The 25,718-nt window shown below is 31.8% G+C and overlaps 1 protein-coding gene across 11 annotated transcripts in view; it reads right to left on the bottom strand.

Annotated features, from left to right (window-relative positions):
• The window catches only part of LOC141446496 (uncharacterized), a 112,230-nt gene that overhangs the window by 49,247 nt on the left and 37,265 nt on the right, over nucleotides 1-25,718 (bottom strand). For all 11 annotated transcript variants that reach the window (XM_074113003.1, XM_074113014.1, XM_074113009.1 and 8 more), the window contains 2 exons: nucleotides 18,315-18,470; nucleotides 18,067-18,222 (listed from right to left, as the gene is read on the bottom strand). In XM_074113003.1, the coding sequence (XP_073969104.1) occupies nucleotides 18,067-18,222; nucleotides 18,315-18,470 (312 nt within the window). The remainder of the gene's footprint in view (nucleotides 1-18,066; nucleotides 18,223-18,314; nucleotides 18,471-25,718) is intronic.

Raw genomic sequence — 25,718 nt, 5'->3', positions numbered from 1 at the left:
TATAACTCGTTAACCATTATGTCTAAAACATTGCTGTTTGTGCCCCTTTTACAGCTTTCTTTTCTCTACAATTCGGTAAAGAATTCATTAAAATCTGATAAGTACGAAAACAGATATACACGTTTGAAATTTGAATATAATCGAATCGGATTTGAAAACGGCGAAAAATTCAATCACTAATATCTCGCCAACTAGCATCACTAGAACATTGCAACCTGATCTACTTATACAACTGTCTTTTCTCTACATTTTAGTAAAGAAATGAAATGTGATAAATGGGAAAAGAGATATAAGGTTTGAAATTTGAACGTATTTGTAAAGCGTTAAAATTTACCCTTGTATAACTCGTTAACTATTATGTCTAAAACAATGCTGTTTGTGCCCCTTTTACAGCTTTCTTTTTTCTACAATTCGGTAAAGAATTCATTAAAATCTGATAAGTACGAAAACAGATATACACGTTTGAAATTTGAACGTAATCGAATCGGATTTGAAAACGGAGAAAAATTCAATCACTAATATCTCGCCAACTAGCATCACTAGAACATTGCAACCTGATCTACTTATACAACTGTCTTTTCTCTACATTTTAGTAAAGAAATCATTGAAATGTGATAAATAGGAAAAGAGATATAAAGGTTTGAAATTTGAACGTATTTGAAAAGCGTTAAAATTTACCCTTGTATAACTCGTTAACTATTATGTTTAAAACAAAGCTGTTTGTGCCCCTTTTACAGCTTTCTTTTCTCTACAATTCGGTGAAGAATGCATTAATATCTGATAAGTACGAAAACAGATATAAACGTTTGAAATTTGAACGTAATCGAATCGGATTTGAAAACGGCGAAAAATTCAATCTCTAATATCTCGCAAACTAGCATCACTAGAACATTGCAACCTGATCTACTTATACAACTGTCTTTTCTCTACATTTTAGTAAAGAAATCATTGAAATGTGATAAATAGGAAAAGAGATATAAAGGTTTGAAATTTGAACGTATTTGAAAAGCGTTAAAATTTACCCTTGTATAACTCGTTAACTATTATGTCTAAAACATTGTTGTTTGTGCCCCTTTTGCAGCTTTCTTTTCTCTACAATTCGGTGAAGAATGCATTAAAATCTGATAAGTAAGAAAATATATATACACGTTTGAAATTTGAATATAATCGAATCGGATTTGAAAACGGCGAAAAATTCAATCACTAATATCTCGCCAACTAGCATCACTAGAACATTGCAACCTGATCTACTTATACAACTATCTTTTCTCTACATTTTAGTTAAGAAATCATTGAAATGTGATAAATAGGAAAAGAGATATAAGGGTTTGAAATTTGAACGTATTTGAAAAGCGTTAAAATTTACCCTTGTATAACTCGTTAACTATTATGTCTAAAACATTGTTGTTTGTGCTCCTTTTGCAGCTTTCTTTTCTCTACAATTCGGTAAAGAATTCATTAAAATCTGATAAGTACGAAAACAGATATAAACGTTTGAAATTTGAACGTAATCGAATCGGATTTGAAAACGGCGAAAAATTCAATCTTTAATATCTCGCCAACTAGCATCACTAGAACATTGCAACTTGATCTACTTATACAATTCTCTTTTCTCTACATTTTAGTAAAGAAATCATTGAAATGTGATAAATAGGAAAAGAGATATAAAGGTTTGAAATTTGAACGTATTTGAAAAGCGTTAAAATTTACCCTTGTATAACTCGTTAACCATTATGTCTAAAACATTGCTGTTTGTGCCCCTTTTACAGCTTTCTTTTCTCTACAATTCGGTGAAGAATGCATTAAAATCTGATAAGTAAGAAAATATATATACACGTTTGAAATTTGAATATAATCGAATCGGATTTGAAAACGGTGAAAAATTCAATCACTAATATCTCGCCAACTAGCATCACTAGAACATTGCAACCTGATCTACTTATACAACTGTCTTTTCTCTACATTTTAGTAAAGAAATCATTGAAATGTAATAAATAGGAAAAGAGATATAAAGGTTTGAAATTTGAACGTATTTGAAAAGCGTTAAAATTTACCCTTGTATAACTCGCTAACTGTTATGTCTAAAACAATGCTGTTTGTGCCCCTTTTACAGCTTTCTCTTCTCTACAATGCGTAAAGAATTCATTAAAATCTGATAAGTACGAAAACAGATATAAACGTTTGAAATTTGAACGTGATCGAATCGGATTTGAAAACGGGGAAAAATTCAATCTCTAATATCTCGCAAACTAGCATCACTAGAACATTGCAACTTGATCTACTTATACAACTATCTTTTCTCTACATTTTAGTAAAGAAATCATTGAAATGTGATAAATAGGAAAAGAGATATAAAGGTTTGAAATTTGAACGTATTTGAAAAGCGTTAAAATTTACCCTTGTATAACTCGTTAACTATTATGTCTAAAACATTGCTGTTTGTGCCCCTTTTACAGCTTTCTTTTCTCTACAATTCGTTAAAGAATTCATTAAAATCTGATAAGTACGAAAACAGATATAAACGTTTGAAATTTGAACGTGATCGAATCGGATTTGAAAACGGGGAAAAATTCAATCTCTAATATCTCGCAAACTAGTATCACTAGAACATTGCAACTTGATCTACTTATACAACTATCTTTTCTCTACATTTTAGTAAAGAAATCATTGAAATGTGATAAATAGGAAAAGAGATATAAAGGTTTGAAATTTGAACGTATTTGAAAAGCGTTAAAATTTACCCTTGTATAACTCGTTAACTAGTATGTCTAAAACAATGCTGTTTGTGCCCCTTTTACAGCTTTCTTTTCTCTACAATTCGGTAAAGAATTCATTAATATCTGATAAGTACGAAAACAGATATAAACGTTTGAAATTTGAACGTGATCGAATCGGATTTGAAAACGGGGAAAAATTCAATCTCTAATATCTCGCAAACTAGCATCACTAGAACATTGCAACTTGATCTACTTATACAACTATCTTTTCTCTACATTTTAGTAAAGAAATCATTGAAATGTGATAAATAGGAAAAGAGATATAAAGGTTTGAAATTTGAACGTATTTGAAAAGCGTTAAAATTTACCCTTGAATAACTCGTTAACTATTATGTCTAAAACATTGCTGTTTGTGCCCCATTTACAGCTTTCTTTTCTCTACAATTCGGTGAAGAATTCATTAAAATCTGATAAGTACGAAAATAGATATACACGTTTGAAATTTGAACATAATCGAATCGGATTTGAAAACGGCGAAAAATTCATTCACTAATATCTCGCAAACTAGCATCACTAGAACATTGCAACCTGATCTACTTATACAACTGTCTTTTCTCTACATTTTAGTAAAGAAATCATTGAAATGTGATAAAAAGGAAAAGAGATATAAAGGTTTGAAATTTGAACGTATTTGAAAAGCGTTAAAATTTACCCTTGTATAACTCGTTAACTATTATGTCTAAAACAATGCTGTTTGTGCCCTTCTTACAGCTTTCTTTTCTCTACAATTCGGTAAAGAATTCATTAAAATCTGATAAGTACGAAAACAGATATACACGTTTGAAATTTGAACGTAATCGAATCGGATTTGAAAACGAAGAAAAATTCAATCTCTAATATCTCGCAAACTAGCATCACTAGAACATTGCAACCTGATCTACTTATACAACTGTCTTTTCTCTACATTTTAGTAAAGAAATCATTGAAATGTGATAAATAGGAAAAGAGATATAAAGGTTTGAAATTTGAACGTATTTGAAAAGCGTTAAAATTTACCCTTGTATAACTCGTTAACTATTATGTCTAAAACATTGTTGTTTGTGCCCCTTTTGCAGCTTTCTTTTCTCTACAATTCGGTGAAGAATGCATTAAAATCTGATAAGTAAGAAAATATATATACACGTTTGAAATTTGAATATAATCGAATCGGATTTGAAAACGGCGAAAAATTCAATCACTAATATCTCGCCAACTAGCATCACTAGAACATTGCAACCTGATCTACTTATACAACTGTCTTTTCTCTACATTTTAGTAAAGAAATCATTGAAATGTGATAAATAGGAAAAGAGATATAAAGGTTTGAAATTTGAACGTATTTGAAAAGCGTTAAAATTTACCCTTGTATAACTCGTTAACTATTATGTCTAAAACATTGTTGTTTGTGCCCCTTTTGCAGCTTTCTTTTCTCTACAATTCGGTAAAGAATTCATTAAAATCTGATAAGTACGAAAACAGATATAAACGTTTGAAATTTGAACGTAATCGAATCGGATTTGAAAACGGCGAAAAATTCAATCTTTAATATCCCGCCAACTAGCATCACTAGAACATTGCAACTTGATCTACTTATACAATTATCTTTTCTCTACATTTTAGTTAAGAAATCATTGAAATGTGATAAATAGGAAAAGAGATATAAGGTTTGAAATTTGAACGTATTTGAAAAGCGTTAAAATTTACCCTTGTATAACTCGTTAACTATTATGTCTAAAACATTGTTGTTTGTGCCCCTTTTGCAGCTTTCTTTTCTCTACAATTCGGTAAAGAATTCATTAAAATCTGATAAGTACGAAAACAGATATAAACGTTTGAAATTTAAACGTAATCGAATCGGATTTGAAAACGGCGAAAAATTCAATCTTTAATATCTCGCCAACTAGCATCACTAGAACATTGCAACTTGATCTACTTATACAACTGTCTTTTCTCTACATTTTAGTAAAGAAATCATTGAAATGTGATAAATAGGAAAAGAGATATAAAGGTTTGAAATTTGAACGTATTTGAAAAGCGTTAAAATTTACCCTTGAATAACTCGTTAACTATTATGTCTAAAACATTGCTGTTTGTGCCCCATTTACAGCTTTCTTTTCTCTACAATTCGGTGAAGAATTCATTAAAATCTGATAAGTACGAAAATAGATATACACGTTTGAAATTTGAACATAATCGAATCGGATTTGAAAACGGCGAAAAATTCATTCACTAATATCTCGCAAACTAGCATCACTAGAACATTGCAACCTGATCTACTTATACAACTGTCTTTTCTCTACATTTTAGTAAAGAAATCATTGAAATGTGATAAAAAGGAAAAGAGATATAAAGGTTTGAAATTTGAACGTATTTGAAAAGCGTTAAAATTTACCCTTGTATAACTCGTTAACTATTATGTCTAAAACAATGCTGTTTGTGCCCTTCTTACAGCTTTCTTTTCTCTACAATTCGGTAAAGAATTCATTAAAATCTGATAAGTACGAAAACAGATATACACGTTTGAAATTTGAACGTAATCGAATCGGATTTGAAAACGAAGAAAAATTCAATCTCTAATATCTCGCAAACTAGCATCACTAGAACATTGCAACCTGATCTACTTATACAACTGTCTTTTCTCTACATTTTAGTAAAGAAATCATTGAAATGTGATAAATAGGAAAAGAGATATAAAGGTTTGAAATTTGAACGTATTTGAAAAGCGTTAAAATTTACCCTTGTATAACTCGTTAACTATTATGTCTAAAACATTGTTCTTTGTGCCCCTTTTGCAGCTTTCTTTTCTCTACAATTCGGTGAAGAATGCATTAAAATCTGATAAGTAAGAAAATATATATACACGTTTGAAATTTGAATATAATCGAATCGGATTTGAAAACGGCGAAAAATTCAATCACTAATATCTCGCCAACTAGCATCACTAGAACATTGCAACCTGATCTACTTATACAACTGTCTTTTCTCTACATTTTAGTAAAGAAATCATTGAAATGTGATAAATAGGAAAAGAGATATAAAGGTTTGAAATTTGAACGTATTTGAAAAGCGTTAAAATTTACCCTTGTATAACTCGTTAACTATTATGTCTAAAACATTGTTGTTTGTGCCCCTTTTGCAGCTTTCTTTTCTCTACAATTCGGTAAAGAATTCATTAAAATCTGATAAGTACGAAAACAGATATAAACGTTTGAAATTTGAACGTAATCGAATCGGATTTGAAAACGGCGAAAAATTCAATCTTTAATATCTCGCCAACTAGCATCACTAGAACATTGCAACTTGATCTACTTATACAATTATCTTTTCTCTACATTTTAGTTAAGAAATCATTGAAATGTGATAAATAGGAAAAGAGATATAAGGTTTGAAATTTGAACGTATTTGAAAAGCGTTAAAATTTACCCTTGTATAACTCGTTAACTATTATGTCTAAAACATTGTTGTTTGTGCCCCTTTTGCAGCTTTCTTTTCTCTACAATTCGGTAAAGAATTCATTAAAATCTGATAAGTACGAAAACAGATATAAACGTTTGAAATTTAAACGTAATCGAATCGGATTTGAAAACGGCGAAAAATTCAATCTTTAATATCTCGCCAACTAGCATCACTAGAACATTGCAACTTGATCTACTTATACAACTGTCTTTTCTCTACATTTTAGTAAAGAAATCATTGAAATGTGATAAATAGGAAAAGAGATATAAAGGTTTGAAATTTGAACGTATTTGAAAAGCGTTAAAATTTACCCTTGTATAACTCGTTAACTAGTATGTCTAAAACAATGCTGTTTGTGCCCCTTTTACAGCTTTCTTTTCTCTACAATTCGGTAAAGAATTCATTAATATCTGATAAGTACGAAAACAGATATAAACGTTTGAAATTTGAACGTGATCGAATCGGATTTGAAAACGGGGAAAAATTCAATCTCTAATATCTCGCAAACTAGCATCACTAGAACATTGCAACTTGATCTACTTATACAACTATCTTTTCTCTACATTTTAGTAAAGAAATCATTGAGATGTGATAAATAGGAAAAGAGATATAAAGGTTTGAAATTTGAACGTATTTGAAAAGCGTTAAAATTTACCCTTGAATAACTCGTTAACTATTATGTCTAAAACATTGCTGTTTGTGCCCTTCTTACAGCTTTCTTTTCTCTACAATTCGGTAAAGAATTCATTAAAATCTGATAAGTACGAAAACAGATATACACGTTTGAAATTTGAACGTAATCGAATCGGATTTGAAAACGGAGAAAAATTCAATCTCTAATATCTCGCAAACTAGCATCACTAGAACATTGCAACCTAATCTACTTATACAACTGTCTTTTCTCTACATTTTAGTAAAGAAATCATTGAAATGTGATAAATAGGAAAAGAGATATAAAGGTTTGAAATTTGAACGTATTTGAAAAGCGTTAAAATTTACCCTTGTATAACTCGTTAACTATTATGTCTAAAACATTGTTGTTTGTGCCCCTTTTGCAGCTTTCTTTTCTCTACAATTCGGTGAAGAATGCATTAAAATCTGATAAGTAAGAAAATATATATACACGTTTGAAATTTGAATATAATCGAATCGGATTTGAAAACGGCGAAAAATTCAATCACTAATATCTCGCCAACTAGCATCACTAGAACATTGCAACCTGATCTACTTATACAACTATCTTTTCTCTACATTTTAGTTAAGAAATCATTGAAATGTGATAAATAGGAAAAGAGATATAAGGATTGAAATTTGAACGTATTTGAAAAGCGTTAAAATTTACCCTTGTATAACTCGTTAACTATTATGTCTAAAACATTGTTGTTTGTGCCCCTTTTGCAGCTTTCTTTTCTCTACAATTCGGTAAAGAATTCAATAAAATCTGATAAGTACGAAAACAGATATAAACGTTTGAAATTTGAACGTAATCGAATCGGATTTGAAAACGGCGAAAAATTCAATCTTTAATATCTCGCCAACTAGCATCACTAGAACATTGCAACTTGATCTACTTATACAATTATCTTTTCTCTACATTTTAGTAAAGAAATCATTGAAATGTGATAAATAGGAAAAGAGATATAATGTTTGAAATTTGAACGTATTTGAAAAGCGTTAAAATTTACCCTTGTATAACTCGTTAACTATTATGTCTAAAACATTGTTGTTTGTGCCCCTTTTGCAGCTTTCTTTTCTCTACAATTCGGTAAAGAATTCATTAAAATCTGATAAGTACGAAAACAGATATAAACGTTTGAAATTTGAACGTAATCGAATCGGATTTGAAAACGGCGAAAAATTCAATCTTTAATATCTCGCCAACTAGCATCACTAGAACATTGCAACTTGATCTACTTATACAATTATCTTTTCTCTACATTTTAGTAAAGAAATCATTGAAATGTGATAAATAGGAAAAGAGATATAAAGGTTTGAAATTTGAACGTATTTGAAAAGCGTTAAAATTTACCCTTGTATAACTCGTTAACCATTATGTCTAAAACATTGCTGTTTGTGCCCCTTTTACAGCTTTCTTTTCTCTACAATTCGGTAAAGAATTCATTAAAATCTGATAAGTACGAAAACAGATATACACGTTTGAAATTTGAATATAATCGAATCGGATTTGAAAACGGCGAAAAATTCAATCACTAATATCTCGCCAACTAGCATCACTAGAACATTGCAACCTGATCTACTTATACAACTGTCTTTTCTCTACATTTTAGTAAAGAAATCATTGAAATGTGATAAATGGGAAAAGAGATATAAGGTTTGAAATTTGAACGTATTTGAAAAGCGTTAAAATTTACCCTTGTATAACTCGTTAACTATTATGTCTAAAACAATGCTGTTTGTGCCCCTTTTACAGCTTTCTTTTTTCTACAATTCGGTAAAGAATTCATTAAAATCTGATAAGTACGAAAACAGATATACACGTTTGATATTTGAACGTAATCGAATCGGATTTGAAAACGGAGAAAAATTCAATCACTAATATCTCGCCAACTAGCATCACTAGAACATTGCAACCTGATCTACTTATACAACTGTCTTTTCTCTACATTTTAGTAAAGAAATCATTGAAATGTGATAAATAGGAAAAGAGATATAAAGGTTTGAAATTTGAACGTATTTGAAAAGCGTTAAAATTTACCCTTGTATAACTCGTTAACTAGTATGTCTAAAACAATGCTGTTTGTGCCCCTTTTACAGCTTTCTTTTCTCTACAATTCGGTAAAGAATTCATTAATATCTGATAAGTACGAAAACAGATATAAACGTTTGAAATTTGAACGTGATCGAATCGGATTTGAAAACGGGGAAAAATTCAATCTCTAATATCTCGCAAACTAGCATCACTAGAACATTGCAACTTGATCTACTTATACAACTATCTTTTCTCTACATTTTAGTAAAGAAATCATTGAAATGTGATAAATAGGAAAAGAGATATAAAGGTTTGAAATTTGAACGTATTTGAAAAGCGTTAAAATTTACCCTTGAATAACTCGTTAACTATTATGTCTAAAACATTGCTGTTTGTGCCCCATTTACAGCTTTCTTTTCTCTACAATTCGGTGAAGAATTCATTAAAATCTGATAAGTACGAAAATAGATATACACGTTTGAAATTTGAACATAATCGAATCGGATTTGAAAACGGCGAAAAATTCATTCACTAATATCTCGCAAACTAGCATCACTAGAACATTGCAACCTGATCTACTTATACAACTGTCTTTTCTCTACATTTTAGTAAAGAAATCATTGAAATGTGATAAAAAGGAAAAGAGATATAAAGGTTTGAAATTTGAACGTATTTGAAAAGCGTTAAAATTTACCCTTGTATAACTCGTTAACTATTATGTCTAAAACAATGCTGTTTGTGCCCTTCTTACAGCATTCTTTTCTCTACAATTCGGTAAAGAATTCATTAAAATCTGATAAGTACGAAAACAGATATACACGTTTGAAATTTGAACGTAATCGAATCGGATTTGAAAACGAAGAAAAATTCAATCTCTAATATCTCGCAAACTAGCATCACTAGAACATTGCAACCTGATCTACTTATACAACTGTCTTTTCTCTACATTTTAGTAAAGAAATCATTGAAATGTGATAAATAGGAAAAGAGATATAAAGGTTTGAAATTTGAACGTATTTGAAAAGCGTTAAAATTTACCCTTGTATAACTCGTTAACTATTATGTCTAAAACATTGTTGTTTGTGCCCCTTTTGCAGCCTTCTTTTCTCTACAATTCGGTGAAGAATGCATTAAAATCTGATAAGTAAGAAAATATATATACACGTTTGAAATTTGAATATAATCGAATCGGATTTGAAAACGGCGAAAAATTCAATCACTAATATCTCGCCAACTAGCATCACTAGAACATTGCAACCTGATCTACTTATACAACTGTCTTTTCTCTACATTTTAGTAAAGAAATCATTGAAATGTGATAAATAGGAAAAGAGATATAAAGGTTTGAAATTTGAACGTATTTGAAAAGCGTTAAAATTTACCCTTGTATAACTCGTTAACTATTATGTCTAAAACATTGTTGTTTGTGCCCCTTTTGCAGCTTTCTTTTCTCTACAATTCGGTGAAGAATGCATTAAAATCTGATAAGTAAGAAAATATATATACACGTTTGAAATTTGAATATAATCGAATCGGATTTGAAAACGGCGAAAAATTCAATCACTAATATCTCGCCAACTAGCATCACTAGAACATTGCAACCTGATCTACTTATACAACTGTCTTTTCTCTACATTTTAGTAAAGAAATCATTGAAATGTGATAAATAGGAAAAGAGATATAAAGGTTTGAAATTTGAACGTATTTGAAAAGCGTTAAAATTTACCCTTGTATAACTCGTTAACTATTATGTCTAAAACATTGCTGTTTGTGCCCCTTTTACAGCTTTCTTTTCTCTACAATTCGTTAAAGAATTCATTAAAATCTGATAAGTACGAAAACAGATATAAACGTTTGAAATTTGAACGTGATCGAATCGGATTTGAAAACGGGGAAAAATTCAATCTCTAATATCTCGCAAACTAGTATCACTAGAACATTGCAACTTGATCTACTTATACAACTATCTTTTCTCTACATTTTAGTAAAGAAATCATTGAAATGTGATAAATAGGAAAAGAGATATAAAGGTTTGAAATTTGAACGTATTTGAAAAGCGTTAAAATTTACCCTTGTATAACTCGTTAACTAGTATGTCTAAAACAATGCTGTTTGTGCCCCTTTTACAGCTTTCTTTTCTCTACAATTCGGTAAAGAATTCATTAATATCTGATAAGTACGAAAACAGATATAAACGTTTGAAATTTGAACGTGATCGAATCGGATTTGAAAACGGGGAAAAATTCAATCTCTAATATCTCGCAAACTAGCATCACTAGAACATTGCAACCTGATCTACTTATACAACTGTCTTTTCTCTACATTTTAGTAAAGAAATCATTGAAATGTGATAAAAAGGAAAAGAGATATAAAGGTTTGAAATTTGAACGTATTTGAAAAGCGTTAAAATTTACCCTTGTATAACTCGTTAACTATTATGTCTAAAACAATGCTGTTTGTGCCCTTCTTACAGCTTTATTTTCTCTACAATTCGGTAAAGAATTCATTAAAATCTGATAAGTACGAAAACAGATATACACGTTTGAAATTTGAACGTAATCGAATCGGATTTGAAAACGAAGAAAAATTCAATCTCTAATATCTCGCAAACTAGCATCACTAGAACATTGCAACCTGATCTACTTATACAACTGTCTTTTCTCTACATTTTAGTAAAGAAATCATTGAAATGTGATAAATAGGAAAAGAGATTAAAAGGTTTGAAATTTGAACGTATTTGAAAAGCGTTAAAATTTACCCTTGTATAACTCGTTAACTATTATGTCTAAAACATTGTTGTTTGTGCCCCTTTTGCAGCTTTCTTTTCTCTACAATTCGGTGAAGAATGCATTAAAATCTGATAAGTAAGAAAATATATATACACGTTTGAAATTTGAATATAATCGAATCGGATTTGAAAACGGCGAAAAATTCAATCACTAATATCTCGCCAACTAGCATCACTAGAACATTGCAACCTGATCTACTTATACAACTGTCTTTTCTCTACATTTTAGTAAAGAAATCATTGAAATGTGATAAATAGGAAAAGAGATATAAAGGTTTGAAATTTGAACGTATTTGAAAAGCGTTAAAATTTACCCTTGTATAACTCGTTAACTATTATGTCTAAAACATTGTTGTTTGTGCCCCTTTTGCAGCTTTCTTTTCTCTACAATTCGGTAAAGAATTCATTAAAATCTGATAAGTACGAAAACAGATATAAACGTTTGAAATTTGAACGTAATCGAATCGGATTTGAAAACGGCGAAAAATTCAATCTTTAATATCTCGCCAACTAGCATCACTAGAACATTGCAACTTGATCTACTTATACAATTATCTTTTCTCTACATTTTAGTTAAGAAATCATTGAAATGTGATAAATAGGAAAAGAGATATAAGGTTTGAAATTTGAACGTATTTGAAAAGCGTTAAAATTTACCCTTGTATAACTCGTTAACTATTATGTCTAAAACATTGTTGTTTGTGCCCCTTTTGCAGCTTTCTTTTCTCTACAATTCGGTAAAGAATTCATTAAAATCTGATAAGTACGAAAACAGATATAAACGTTTGAAATTTGAACGTAATCGAATCGGATTTGAAAACGGCGAAAAATTCAATCTTTAATATCTCGCCAACTAGCATCACTAGAACATTGCAACTTGATCTACTTATACAATTATCTTTTCTCTACATTTTAGTAAAGAAATCATTGAAATGTGATAAATAGGAAAAGAGATATAAAGGTTTGAAATTTGAACGTATTTGAAAAGCGTTAAAATTTACCCTTGTATAACTCGTTAACCATTATGTCTAAAACATTGCTGTTTGTGCCCCTTTTACAGCTTTCTTTTCTCTACAATTCGGTGAAGAATGCATTAAAATCTGATAAGTAAGAAAATATATATACACGTTTGAAATTTGAATATAATCGAATCGGATTTGAAAACGGTGAAAAATTCAATCACTAATATCTCGCCAACTAGCATCACTAGAACATTGCAACCTGATCTACTTATACAACTGTCTTTTCTCTACATTTTAGTAAAGAAATCATTGAAATGTAATAAATAGGAAAAGAGATATAAAGGTTTGAAATTTGAACGTATTTGAAAAGCGTTAAAATTTACCCTTGTATAACTCGCTAACTATTATGTCTAAAACAATGCTGTTTGTGCCCCTTTTACAGCTTTCTTTTCTCTACAATTCGGTAAAGAATTCATTAAAATCTGATAAGTACGAAAACAGATATAAACGTTTGAAATTTGAACGTGATCGAATCGGATTTGAAAACGGGGAAAAATTCAATCTCTAATATCTCGCAAACTAGCATCACTAGAACATTGCAACTTGATCTACTTATACAACTATCTTTTCTCTACATTTTAGTAAAGAAATCATTGAAATGTGATAAATAGGAAAAGGGATATAAAGGTTTGAAATTTGAACGTATTTGAAAAGCGTTAAAATTTACCCTTGTATAACTCGTTAACTATTATGTCTAAAACATTGCTGTTTGTGCCCCTTTTACAGCTTTCTTTTCTCTACAATTCGTTAAAGAATTCATTAAAATCTGATAAGTACGAAAACAGATATAAACGTTTGAAATTTGAACGTGATCGAATCGGATTTGAAAACGGGGAAAAATTCAATCTCTAATATCTCGCAAACTAGTATCACTAGAACATTGCAACTTGATCTACTTATACAACTATCTTTTCTCTACATTTTAGTAAAGAAATCATTGAAATGTGATAAATAGGAAAAGAGATATAAAGGTTTGAAATTTGAACGTATTTGAAAAGCGTTAAAATTTACCCTTGTATAACTCGTTAACTAGTATGTCTAAAACAATGCTGTTTGTGCCCCTTTTACAGCTTTCTTTTCTCTACAATTCGGTAAAGAATTCATTAATATCTGATAAGTACGAAAACAGATATAAACGTTTGAAATTTGAACGTGATCGAATCGGATTTGAAAACGGGGAAAAATTCAATCTCTAATATCTCGCAAACTAGCATCACTAGAACATTGCAACCTGATCTACTTATACAACTGTCTTTTCTCTACATTTTAGTAAAGAAATCATTGAAATGTGATAAAAAGGAAAAGAGATATAAAGGTTTGAAATTTGAACGTATTTGAAAAGCGTTAAAATTTACCCTTGTATAACTCGTTAACTATTATGTCTAAAACAATGCTGTTTGTGCCCTTCTTACAGCTTTATTTTCTCTACAATTCGGTAAAGAATTCATTAAAATCTGATAAGTACGAAAACAGATATACACGTTTGAAATTTGAACGTAATCGAATCGGATTTGAAAACGAAGAAAAATTCAATCTCTAATATCTCGCAAACTAGCATCACTAGAACATTGCAACCTGATCTACTTATACAACTGTCTTTTCTCTACATTTTAGTAAAGAAATCATTGAAATGTGATAAATAGGAAAAGAGATTTAAAGGTTTGAAATTTGAACGTATTTGAAAAGCGTTAAAATTTACCCTTGTATAACTCGTTAACTATTATGTCTAAAACATTGTTGTTTGTGCCCCTTTTGCAGCTTTCTTTTCTCTACAATTCGGTAAAGAATTCATTAAAATCTGATAAGTACGAAAACAGATATAAACGTTTGAAATTTGAACGTAATCGAATCGGATTTGAAAACGGCGAAAAATTCAATCTTTAATATCTCGCCAACTAGCATCACTAGAACATTGCAACTTGATCTACTTATACAATTATCTTTTCTCTACATTTTAGTTAAGAAATCATTGAAATGTGATAAATAGGAAAAGAGATATAAGGTTTGAAATTTGAACGTATTTGAAAAGCGTTAAAATTTACCCTTGTATAACTCGTTAACTATTATGTCTAAAACATTGTTGTTTGTGCCCCTTTTGCAGCTTTCTTTTCTCTACAATTCGGTAAAGAATTCATTAAAATCTGATAAGTACGAAAACAGATATAAACGTTTGAAATTTGAACGTAATCGAATCGGATTTGAAAACGGCGAAAAATTCAATCTTTAATATCTCGCCAACTAGCATCACTAGAACATTGCAACTTGATCTACTTATACAATTATCTTTTCTCTACATTTTAGTAAAGAAATCATTGAAATGTGATAAATAGGAAAAGAGATATAAAGGTTTGAAATTTGAACGTATTTGAAAAGCGTTAAAATTTACCCTTGTATAACTCGTTAACCATTATGTCTAAAACATTGCTGTTTGTGCCCCTTTTACAGCTTTCTTTTCTCTACAATTCGGTGAAGAATGCATTAAAATCTGATAAGTAAGAAAATATATATACACGTTTGAAATTTGAATATAATCGAATCGGATTTGAAAACGGTGAAAAATTCAATCACTAATATCTCGCCAACTAGCATCACTAGAACATTGCAACCTGATCTACTTATACAACTGTCTTTTCTCTACATTTTAGTAAAGAAATCATTGAAATGTAATAAATAGGAAAAGAGATATAAAGGTTTGAAATTTGAACGTATTTGAAAAGCGTTAAAATTTACCCTTGTATAACTCGCTAACTATTATGTCTAAAACAATGCTGTTTGTGCCCCTTTTACAGCTTTCTTTTCTCTACAATTCGGTAAAGAATTCATTAAAATCTGATAAGTACGAAAACAGATATAAACGTTTGAAATTTGAACGTGATCGAATCGGATTTGAAAACGGGGAAAAATTCAATCTCTAATATCTCGCAAACTAGCATCACTAGAACATTGCAACTTGATCTACTTATACAACTATCTTTTCTCTACATTTTAGTAAAGAAATCATTGAAATGTGATAAATAGGAAAAGAGATATAAAGGTTTGAAATTTGAACGTATTTGAAAAGCGTTAAAATTTACCCTTGTATAACTCGTTAACTATTATGTCTAAAACATTGCTGTTTGTGCCCCTTTTACAGCTTTCTTTTCTCTACAATTCGTTAAAGAATTCATTAAAATCTGATAAGTACGAAAACAGATATAAACGTTTGAAATTTGAACGTGATCGAATCGGATTTGAAAACGGGGAAAAATTCAATCTCTAATATCTCGCAAACTAGTATCACTAGAACATTGCAACTTGATCTACTTATACAACTATCTTTTCTCTACATTTTAGTAAAGAAATCATTGAAATGTGATAAATAGGAAAAGAGATATAAAGGTTTGAAATTTGAACGTATTTGAAAAGCGTTAAAATTTACCCTTGTATAACTCGTTAACTATTGTCTAAAACAATGCTGTTTGTGCCCCTTTTACAGCTTTCTTTTCTCTACAATTCTGTGAAGAATTCATTAAAATCTGATAAGTACGAAAATAGATATAAACGTTTAAAATTTAAACCAATTCGAAATTCAATAAAATTTGTACTGTCAATAACTCGTTAATTATTATGTCTAGAACTGTGCTATATGTGGCAGATATACACCTAACTTTTGTCTACAATTCGGTAAAGAAATCGTTAGAATCTGATAAATATCATAGGAGATATAAACGTTCGAAATTTCCATGAATTCGAATTGAATTTGAAAAGTGCAAAAATTAAATCTTGAATATCTCACAAAGTACTAACACTGGAATAATGAAACTTGATCTACTTATACAGCTAAGTTTTCACTACATTTTATGAAAGAAATCATTGAAATCTGATTAATACGAAAAGAGATATTAACGTTTAAAATTTTAACCAATTCGAAAATCTCTAAAATTCAACCTTCAATAACTCATTAACTATTATGTCTAGTACAGTCGAACCTCGCTTAACGAGCATAATTCGTTCCAGAACCTTACTCGTTATGCGAAATACTCGTTATGCGAAATACTCGTTAAGCGAAACAATTTTTTTATATAAATTAAAATAAAAGGGGATAATTGCTAGATCAGCCACACTTACACCATTTTCTCGTTTCTCAATGATTTTACGTTTCAATTCTAACGTTATTTTAATTCTTTTCGAAGCCATTTTGTTAGAGGGATAACAAAATAAACACAATAATATTTAAACACAAATATCACTATATGGACTTCCCCTATACACCACTCATTCGGTGAAGTTCGTTTTCGACTGTATCAATGCATTAGATACGTGGAGAATATGAAACGCATATGCGTAAACAGGAATGACTAATCGAAGAATGCGCAGTTTTCGATGAGTCAGCGAAATGTCATTAGAAAACTATCGTTATGCGAAACATCGCTCGCTATAAGAATCAATTTGTTTTACTCGTTATGCGAATTACTCGTTAAGAGAGGTGCTCGTTATGCGAGGTTTCACTGTATAGTGTTATTTGTGGCGGTTATACAGCTAACTTTTGTCTACAATTCGGTAAAGAAATCATTAAAATCTGACAAATACCTAAAGAGATATAAACGTTCGAAATTTGAATGAATTCGAATCGAATTTGAAAAAATGCAAAAATTAAATCTTGAATATCTCACAGACTATTATCACTAGAACACTGCAACTTGATCTACTTATACAGCTATTTTTTCTCTTTGATATCTGATTAATACGAAAAGAGCTATAAACAAATGGTGTGAAAACACAAACGCTACTCTTGTCGTAGTTTACATTTTTAATTTCTTTTAAATTTAGGGTTTTCATGGAAGGTTGATAAATTTATTTAAGTGATATTTCCGGATGACAAATTTCTTGAAATGTGGAAGGAATATTACTTGCACATTGAATCTTTATATGAGGAAGGTAAATGGGGAAGTACAATCAGCTGAAATGGATCTTTAATGGGAATCAGAACATCTCTTGTTCAGAACTGCATTGAGGAATTTCCTTGGATAATTGAAGGCTTGCAGAGGAAACTAATAGCTTTAGTTGGGAGATATGAAGTTTTTAGTTTTTGGTTATCTGAATTGAGTAAGCAAATGAATGATGCTTTTTCAATGGTTAACTTAGCCAAAGCAAAGAAAAGAGGCGGATAAACAGCTACGAGCCAGTACCAGAGATTCTTCCTCCTTTGAAATTTCATATAGAAAGAAAATGGAAACTGAATATTGGGGAAAGTACAGGAAGAAACTGTTTAAGGGATAGCCTCTAAAAGTGACTTTCCAATCCTTTATGGGGATTTCTAGATTCTAAATACAGCAAAAACATTATATAACTCACATTGTCAGGAAATGCCTTATCAGCGCCTAAAGTGACCAGCAATGAATAGAAATGTCCATTATCGGGCAGAGTAGCTGCATAATGTAATGGTGTACGACCAGCCGAATCCTGGGCGTGCATAGTTTCTGGAAATCTTCCCGCTAAATATCTTAATATCTGAAATAATTTTTATTTATAAAAACATTTATTAAATCATTATTTATTTTATTCATTAAAAAAAAAGTAATTATTTAAAAGTAGATAGATACACTAGTTCTGCCGAAGAGTGCGGCCACGTGAAGTGGTGTAGGCTTTAGTGGAGTAGAATTATCTCTGGCTACGGCGAATTTACGTCTATCTAAGGCAGTCTGAACAGCTCGGAGGTCACCTTCCCTTGCGGCTTTATGTACACGTTCAATTTTCGCCTGCAATAGTTTATTTAATAAGGTTTAAAAAACATCAATGTAGGAATTTTTATAACCCAGTAAACATACAGGCCTATAATAAAGCCTAAGTCAAGCTATGTATTGGTTGAGTCAACGTAACATGCAATTGAAATTATTGCGTGACATGGATTATTGTTTTAAATTGTTGGGTACTAACGTTAATAACTATTGATTTATTTGCAAAGATGAAAATCTATTAACTAAAATAAAATAAATAGCTGTGTTAAAGTATACATTGCAAAAGAAAAAAAAACGCTGAGAAAAATCTATTAAAAAAAAAACCGCTTTTATAATTGTGACTGAAATCTTCACTGAAATATACAACCAAAAGATTCATCTTTAAAGGGTCCATTAACCTGGCGGCACTTTGGTTGAATTTTGAGACAAAACTTTTGCACCGAGCTCGAAACACATTGCACTCTTATGCACCACCAAAAAAAAATCTAAATTCGCCAAGGAAAAGCCACAATAAGCAATTAAAGTTTTTTTCCCGCCAAAAAAAATTTGGCCGGATTTGATTGAAACTTACTTCATTATGTTAAGTACACTTTGCACTCCATTGCACCACTTAAAAAAATTCATTAACTTTAATAATTACGGAGATATGGCCATTCAAAAGATCAAAGGAATTTGCCGCAAACACTGAATTTCGAACCGCGACTTAGTATACAGGTAGAGGAGAGCTAGCACCAGCTAGAACCACAAAAAAAATCTAATAAAATATGCACACATTCAGAAATATAAGGAATTAAAGTGCTAAAAAAAGCATTAACTTGGCGGCACTTTGGTGGAATTTTGGGTAAAAAATTATTGCACCCTGCTCAGAACACTTTGCACTCCTATGCACCACCAATAAAAAAGCTAGCACCACCAAGGAAAAGCCTCAATTTTCCATTTAAAGTTCCGCGCGAAATTTAAATTCAAAAAAAATGAGTCTTATTTGCGGGAAAATTGGAGCGCTTTTTTCCAAAATAGCAAGTACTAGTATTAGAACAACTAGCCCCACACAGGAAATGCCAAAAATTAGCATATTTTCAAAGTAATTTACAAATTATTCAACCGATTTTCCCGCCAACTTACCTTTAACCGGAAGTGCTCTAAATTGAATTGAAACTCATCCTATTTTGTTCATGGTAGCTAGCACCAATATGCACCACAAAAAGAAATTTTGAATTTACACTAAAAGCTGATATATTGATAATAAAAGATGCACTGACAGACGTGACCATTAACTTTGCGGCACTTTGGTGGAATTTTGAGAAAAAAATTATTGCACCCAGCTCGGAACACTTTGCAATGCCAATAATAAGCCAGCAACACAACGGAAACTGTAAAAATTCACCAATTGTACGCCAAATATAACTTTAACCGGAAGTGCCCTAAATTGAATTGAAACTCATTCCATTTTGTTCGTGATAGCTAGCACCAATGTGCACCACAAAAAGAAATTTTGAATTTACACTAAAAGCTGAGATATTGATAATAAAAGATGCACTGACAGACGTGACCATTAACTTGGCGGCACTTTGGAGGAATTTTGGGTAAAAAATTATTGCACCCTGCTCAGAACACTTTGCACTCCTATGCACCACCAATAAAAAAGCTAGCACCACCAAGGAAAAGCCTCAATTTTCCATTTAAAGTTACGCGCGAAATTTAAATTCAAAAAAAAATGAGTTTAATTTGTGGGAAAATTGGAGCGCTTTTTTCCAAAATAGCAAGTACTAGTATTAGAACAACTAGCCCCACACAGGAAATGCCAAAAATTAGCATATTTTCAAAGTAATTTACAAATTATTCAACCGATTTTCCCGCCAACTTACCTTTAACCGGAAGTGCTCTAAATTGAATTGAAACTCATCCTATTTTGTTCATGGTAGCTGGCACCAATATGCACCACAAAAAGAAATTTTGAATTTACACTAAAAGCTGATATATTGATAATAAAAGATGCACTGACAGACGTGACCATTGACTTTGCGGCACTTTGGTGGAATTTTGAGAAAAAAATTATTGCACCCAGCTCGGAACACTTTGCAATGCCAATAATAAGCCAGCAACACAACGGAAACTGTAAAAATTCACCAATTGTACGCCAAATATAACTTTAACCGGAAGTGCCCTAAATTGAATTGAAACTCATTCCATTTTGTTCGTGATAGCTAGCACCAATGTGCACCACAAAAAGAAATTTTGAATTTACACTAAAAGCTGAGATATTGATAATAAAAGATGCACTGACAGACGTGACCATTAACTTTGCAGCACTTTGGTGGAGTTTTGAGAAAAAAATTATTGCACCCAGCTCGGAACACTTTGCAATGCCAATAATAAGCCAGCAACGCTACGGAAATGGTAAAAATTCACCAATTGTACGCCAAATATAACTTTAACCGGAAGTGCCCTAAATTGAATTGAAACTCATTCCATTTTGTTCGTGGTAGCTAGCACCAATGTGCACCACAAAAAGAAATTTTGAATTTACACTAAAAGCTGAGATATTGATAATAAAAGATGCACTGACAGACGTGACCATTAACTTGGCGGCACTTTGGTGGAATTTTGGGTAAAAAATTATTGCACCCTGCTCAGAACACTTTGCACTCCTATGCACCATCAATAAAAAAGCTAGCACCACCAAGGAAAAGCCTCAATTTTCCATTTAAAGTTACGCGCGAAATTTAAATTAAAAAAAAATGGAGTTTTATTTGCGGGAAAATTGGAGCGCCTTTTTCCAAAATAGCAAGTACTAGTATTAGAACCACTAGCCCCACACAGGAAATACCAAAAATTAGCATATTTTCAAAGTAATTTACAAATTACTCAACCGATTTTCCCGCCAACTTACCATTAACTTGGCGGCACTTTGGTGGAATTTTGAGAAAAAAATTATTGCACCCTGCTCAGAACACTTTGCACTCCTATGCACCACCAATAAAAAAGCTAGCACCACCAAGGAAAAGCCTCAATTTTCCATTTAAAGTTCCGCGCGAAATTTAAATTCAAAAAAAATGAGTCTTATTTGCGGGAAAATTGGAGCGCTTTTTTCCAAAATAGCAAGTACTAGTATTAGAACAACTAGCCCCACACAGGAAATGCCAAAAATTAGCATATTTTCAAAGTAATTTACAAATTATTCGACCGATTTTCCCGCCAACTTACCTTTAACCGGAAGTGCTCTAAATTGAATTGAAACTCATCCTATTTTGTTCATGGTAGCTAGCACCAATATGCACCACAAAAAGAAATTTTGAATTTACACTAAAAGCTGATATATTGATAATAAAAGATGCACTGACAGACGTGACCATTAACTTTGCGGCACTTTGGTGGAATTTTGAGAAAAAAATTATTGCACCCAGCTCGGAACACTTTGCAATGCCAATAATAAGCCAGCAACACAACGGAAACTGTAAAAATTCACCAATTGTACGCCAAATATAACTTTAACCGGAAGTGCCCTAAATTGAATTGAAACTCATTCCATTTTGTTCGTGATAGCTAGCACCAATGTGCACCACAAAAAGAAATTTTGAATTTACACTAAAAGCTGAGATATTGATAATAAAAGATGCACTGACAGACGTGACCATTAACTTGGCGGCACTTTGGAGGAATTTTGGGTAAAAAATTATTGCACCCTGCTCAGAACACTTTGCACTCCTATGCACCACCAATAAAAAAGCTAGCACCACCAAGGAAAAGCCTCAATTTTCCATTTAAAGTTACGCGCGAAATTTAAATTCAAAAAAAAATGAGTTTAATTTGTGGGAAAATTGGAGCGCTTTTTTCCAAAATAGCAAGTACTAGTATTAGAACAACTAGCCCCACACAGGAAATGCCAAAAATTAGCATATTTTCAAAGTAATTTACAAATTATTCAACCGATTTTCCCGCCAACTTACCTTTAACCGGAAGTGCTCTAAATTGAATTGAAACTCATCCTATTTTGTTCATGGTAGCTAGCACCAATATGCACCACAAAAAGAAATTTTGAATTTACACTAAAAGCTGATATATTGATAATAAAAGATGCACTGACAGACGTGACCATTGACTTTGCGGCACTTTGGTGGAATTTTGAGAAAAAAATTATTGCACCCAGCTCGGAACACTTTGCAATGCCAATAATAAGCCAGCAACACAACGGAAACTGTAAAAATTCACCAATTGTACGCCAAATATAACTTTAACCGGAAGTGCCCTAAATTGAATTGAAACTCATTCCATTTTGTTCGTGATAGCTAGCACCAATGTGCACCACAAAAAGAAATTTTGAATTTACACTAAAAGCTGAGATATTGATAATAAAAGATGCACTGACAGACGTGACCATTAACTTTGCAGCACTTTGGTGGAGTTTTGAGAAAAAAATTATTGCACCCAGCTCGGAACACTTTGCAATGCCAATAATAAGCCAGCAACGCTACGGAAATGGTAAAAATTCACCAATTGTACGCCAAATATAACTTTAACCGGAAGTGCCCTAAATTGAATTGAAACTCATTCCATTTTGTTCGTGGTAGCTAGCACCAATGTGCACCACAAAAAGAAATTTTGAATTTACACTAAAAGCTGAGATATTGATAATAAAAGATGCACTGACAGACGTGACCATTAACTTGGCGGCACTTTGGTGGAATTTTGGGTAAAAAATTATTGCACCCTGCTCAGAACACTTTGCACTCCTATGCACCATCAATAAAAAAGCTAGCACCACCAAGGAAAAGCCTCAATTTTCCATTTAAAGTTACGCGCGAAATTTAAATTCAAAAAAAATGGAGTTTTATTTGCGGGAAAATTGGAGCGCCTTTTTCCAAAATAGCAAGTACTAGTATTAGAACCACTAGCCCCACACAGGAAATACCAAAAATTAGCATATTTTCAAAGTAATTTACAAATTACTCAACCGATTTTCCCGCCAACTTACCATTAACTTGGCGGCACTTTGGTGGAATTTTGAGAAAAAAATTATTGCACCCTGCTCAGAACACTTTGCACTCCTATGCACCACCAATAAAAAAGCTAGCACCACCAAGGAAAAGCCTCAATTTTCCATTTAAAGTTCCGCGCGAAATTTAAATTCAAAAAAAATGAGTCTTATTTGCGGGAAAATTGGAGCGCTTTTTTCCAAAATAGCAAGTACTAGTATTAGAACAACTAGCCCCACACAGGAAATGCCAAAAATTAGCATATTTTCAAAGTAATTTACAAATTATTCGACCGATTTTCCCGCCAACTTACCTTTAACCGGAAGTGCTCTAAATTGAATTGAAACTCATCCTATTTTGTTCATGGTAGCTAGCACCAATATGCACCACAAAAAGAAATTTTGAATTTACACTAAAAGCTGATATATTGATAATAAAAGATGCACTGACAGACGTGACCATTAACTTTGCGGCACTTTGGTGGAATTTTGAGAAAAAAATTATTGCACCCAGCTCGGAACACTTTGCAATGCCAATAATAAGCCAGCAACACAACGGAAACTGTAAAAATTCACCAATTGTACGCCAAATATAACTTTAACCGGAAGTGCCCTAAATTGAATTGAAACTCATTCCATTTTGTTCGTGATAGCTAGCACCAATGTGCACCACAAAAAGAAATTTTGAATTTACACTAAAAGCTGAGATATTGATAATAAAAGATGCACTGACAGACGTGACCATTAACTTGGCGGCACTTTGGAGGAATTTTGGGTAAAAAATTATTGCACCCTGCTCAGAACACTTTGCACTCCTATGCACCACCAATAAAAAAGCTAGCACCACCAAGGAAAAGCCTCAATTTTCCATTTAAAGTTACGCGCGAAATTTAAATTCAAAAAAAAATGAGTTTAATTTGTGGGAAAATTGGAGCGCTTTTTTCCAAAATAGCAAGTACTAGTATTAGAACAACTAGCCCCACACAGGAAATGCCAAAAATTAGCATATTTTCAAAGTAATTTACAAATTATTCAACCGATTTTCCCGCCAACTTACCTTTAACCGGAAGTGCTCTAAATTGAATTGAAACTCATCCTATTTTGTTCATGGTAGCTAGCACCAATATGCACCACAAAAAGAAATTTTGAATTTACACTAAAAGCTGATATATTGATAATAAAAGATGCACTGACAGACGTGACCATTGACTTTGCGGCACTTTGGTGGAATTTTGAGAAAAAAATTATTGCACCCAGCTCGGAACACTTTGCAATGCCAATAATAAGCCAGCAACACAACGGAAACTGTAAAAATTCACCAATTGTACGCCAAATATAACTTTAACCGGAAGTGCCCTAAATTGAATTGAAACTCATTCCATTTTGTTCGTGATAGCTAGCACCAATGTGCACCACAAAAAGAAATTTTGAATTTACACTAAAAGCTGAGATATTGATAATAAAAGATGCACTGACAGACGTGACCATTAACTTTGCAGCACTTTGGTGGAATTTTGAGAAAAAAATTATTGCACCCAGCTCGGAACACTTTGCAATGCCAATAATAAGCCAGCAACACAACGGAAATGGTAAAAATTCACCAATTGTACGCCAAATATAACTTTAACCGGAAGTGCCCTAAATTGAATTGAAACTCATCCTATTTTGTTCATGGTAGCTAGCACCAATATGCACCACAAAAAGAAATTTTGAATTTACACTAAAAGCTGATATATTGATAATAAAAGATGCACTGACAGAAGTGACCATTAACTTGGCGGCACTTTGGTGGAATTTTGGGTAAAAAATTATTGCACCCAGCTCGGAACACTTTGCACTCCTATGCACCACCAATAAAAAAGCTAGCACCACCAAGGAAAAGCCTCAATTTTCCATTTAAAGTTACGCGCGAAATTTAAATTTAAAAAAAAATGAGTTTTATTTGTGGGAAAATTGGAGCGCTTTTTTCCAAAATAGCAAGTACTAGTATTAGAACCACTAGCCCCACACAGGAAATGCCAAAAATTAGCATATTTTCAAAGTAATTTACAAATTATTCAACCGATTTTCCCGCCAACTTACGATTAACTTGGCGACACTTTGGTGGAATTTTGAGAAAAAAAATTATTGCACCCAGCTCGGAACACTTTGCACTCCTATGCACCACCAATAAAAAAGCTAGCACCACCAAGGAAAAGCCTCAATTTTCCATTTAAAGTTACGCGCGAAATTTAAATTAAAAAAAAAATGAGTTTTATTTGTGGAAAAATTGGAGCGCTTTTTTCCAAATTAGCAAG

Source organism: Rhodnius prolixus, unplaced genomic scaffold (genome assembly GCF_049639745.1).
Source record: "Rhodnius prolixus isolate KJV_2025 unplaced genomic scaffold, Rpr scaffold_7, whole genome shotgun sequence".
Classification (NCBI taxonomy): domain Eukaryota; kingdom Metazoa; phylum Arthropoda; class Insecta; order Hemiptera; family Reduviidae; genus Rhodnius; species Rhodnius prolixus.
The sequence above is the reverse complement of the archived record's forward strand: the minus strand, read 5'-3'. Positions and strand labels throughout refer to the sequence as shown.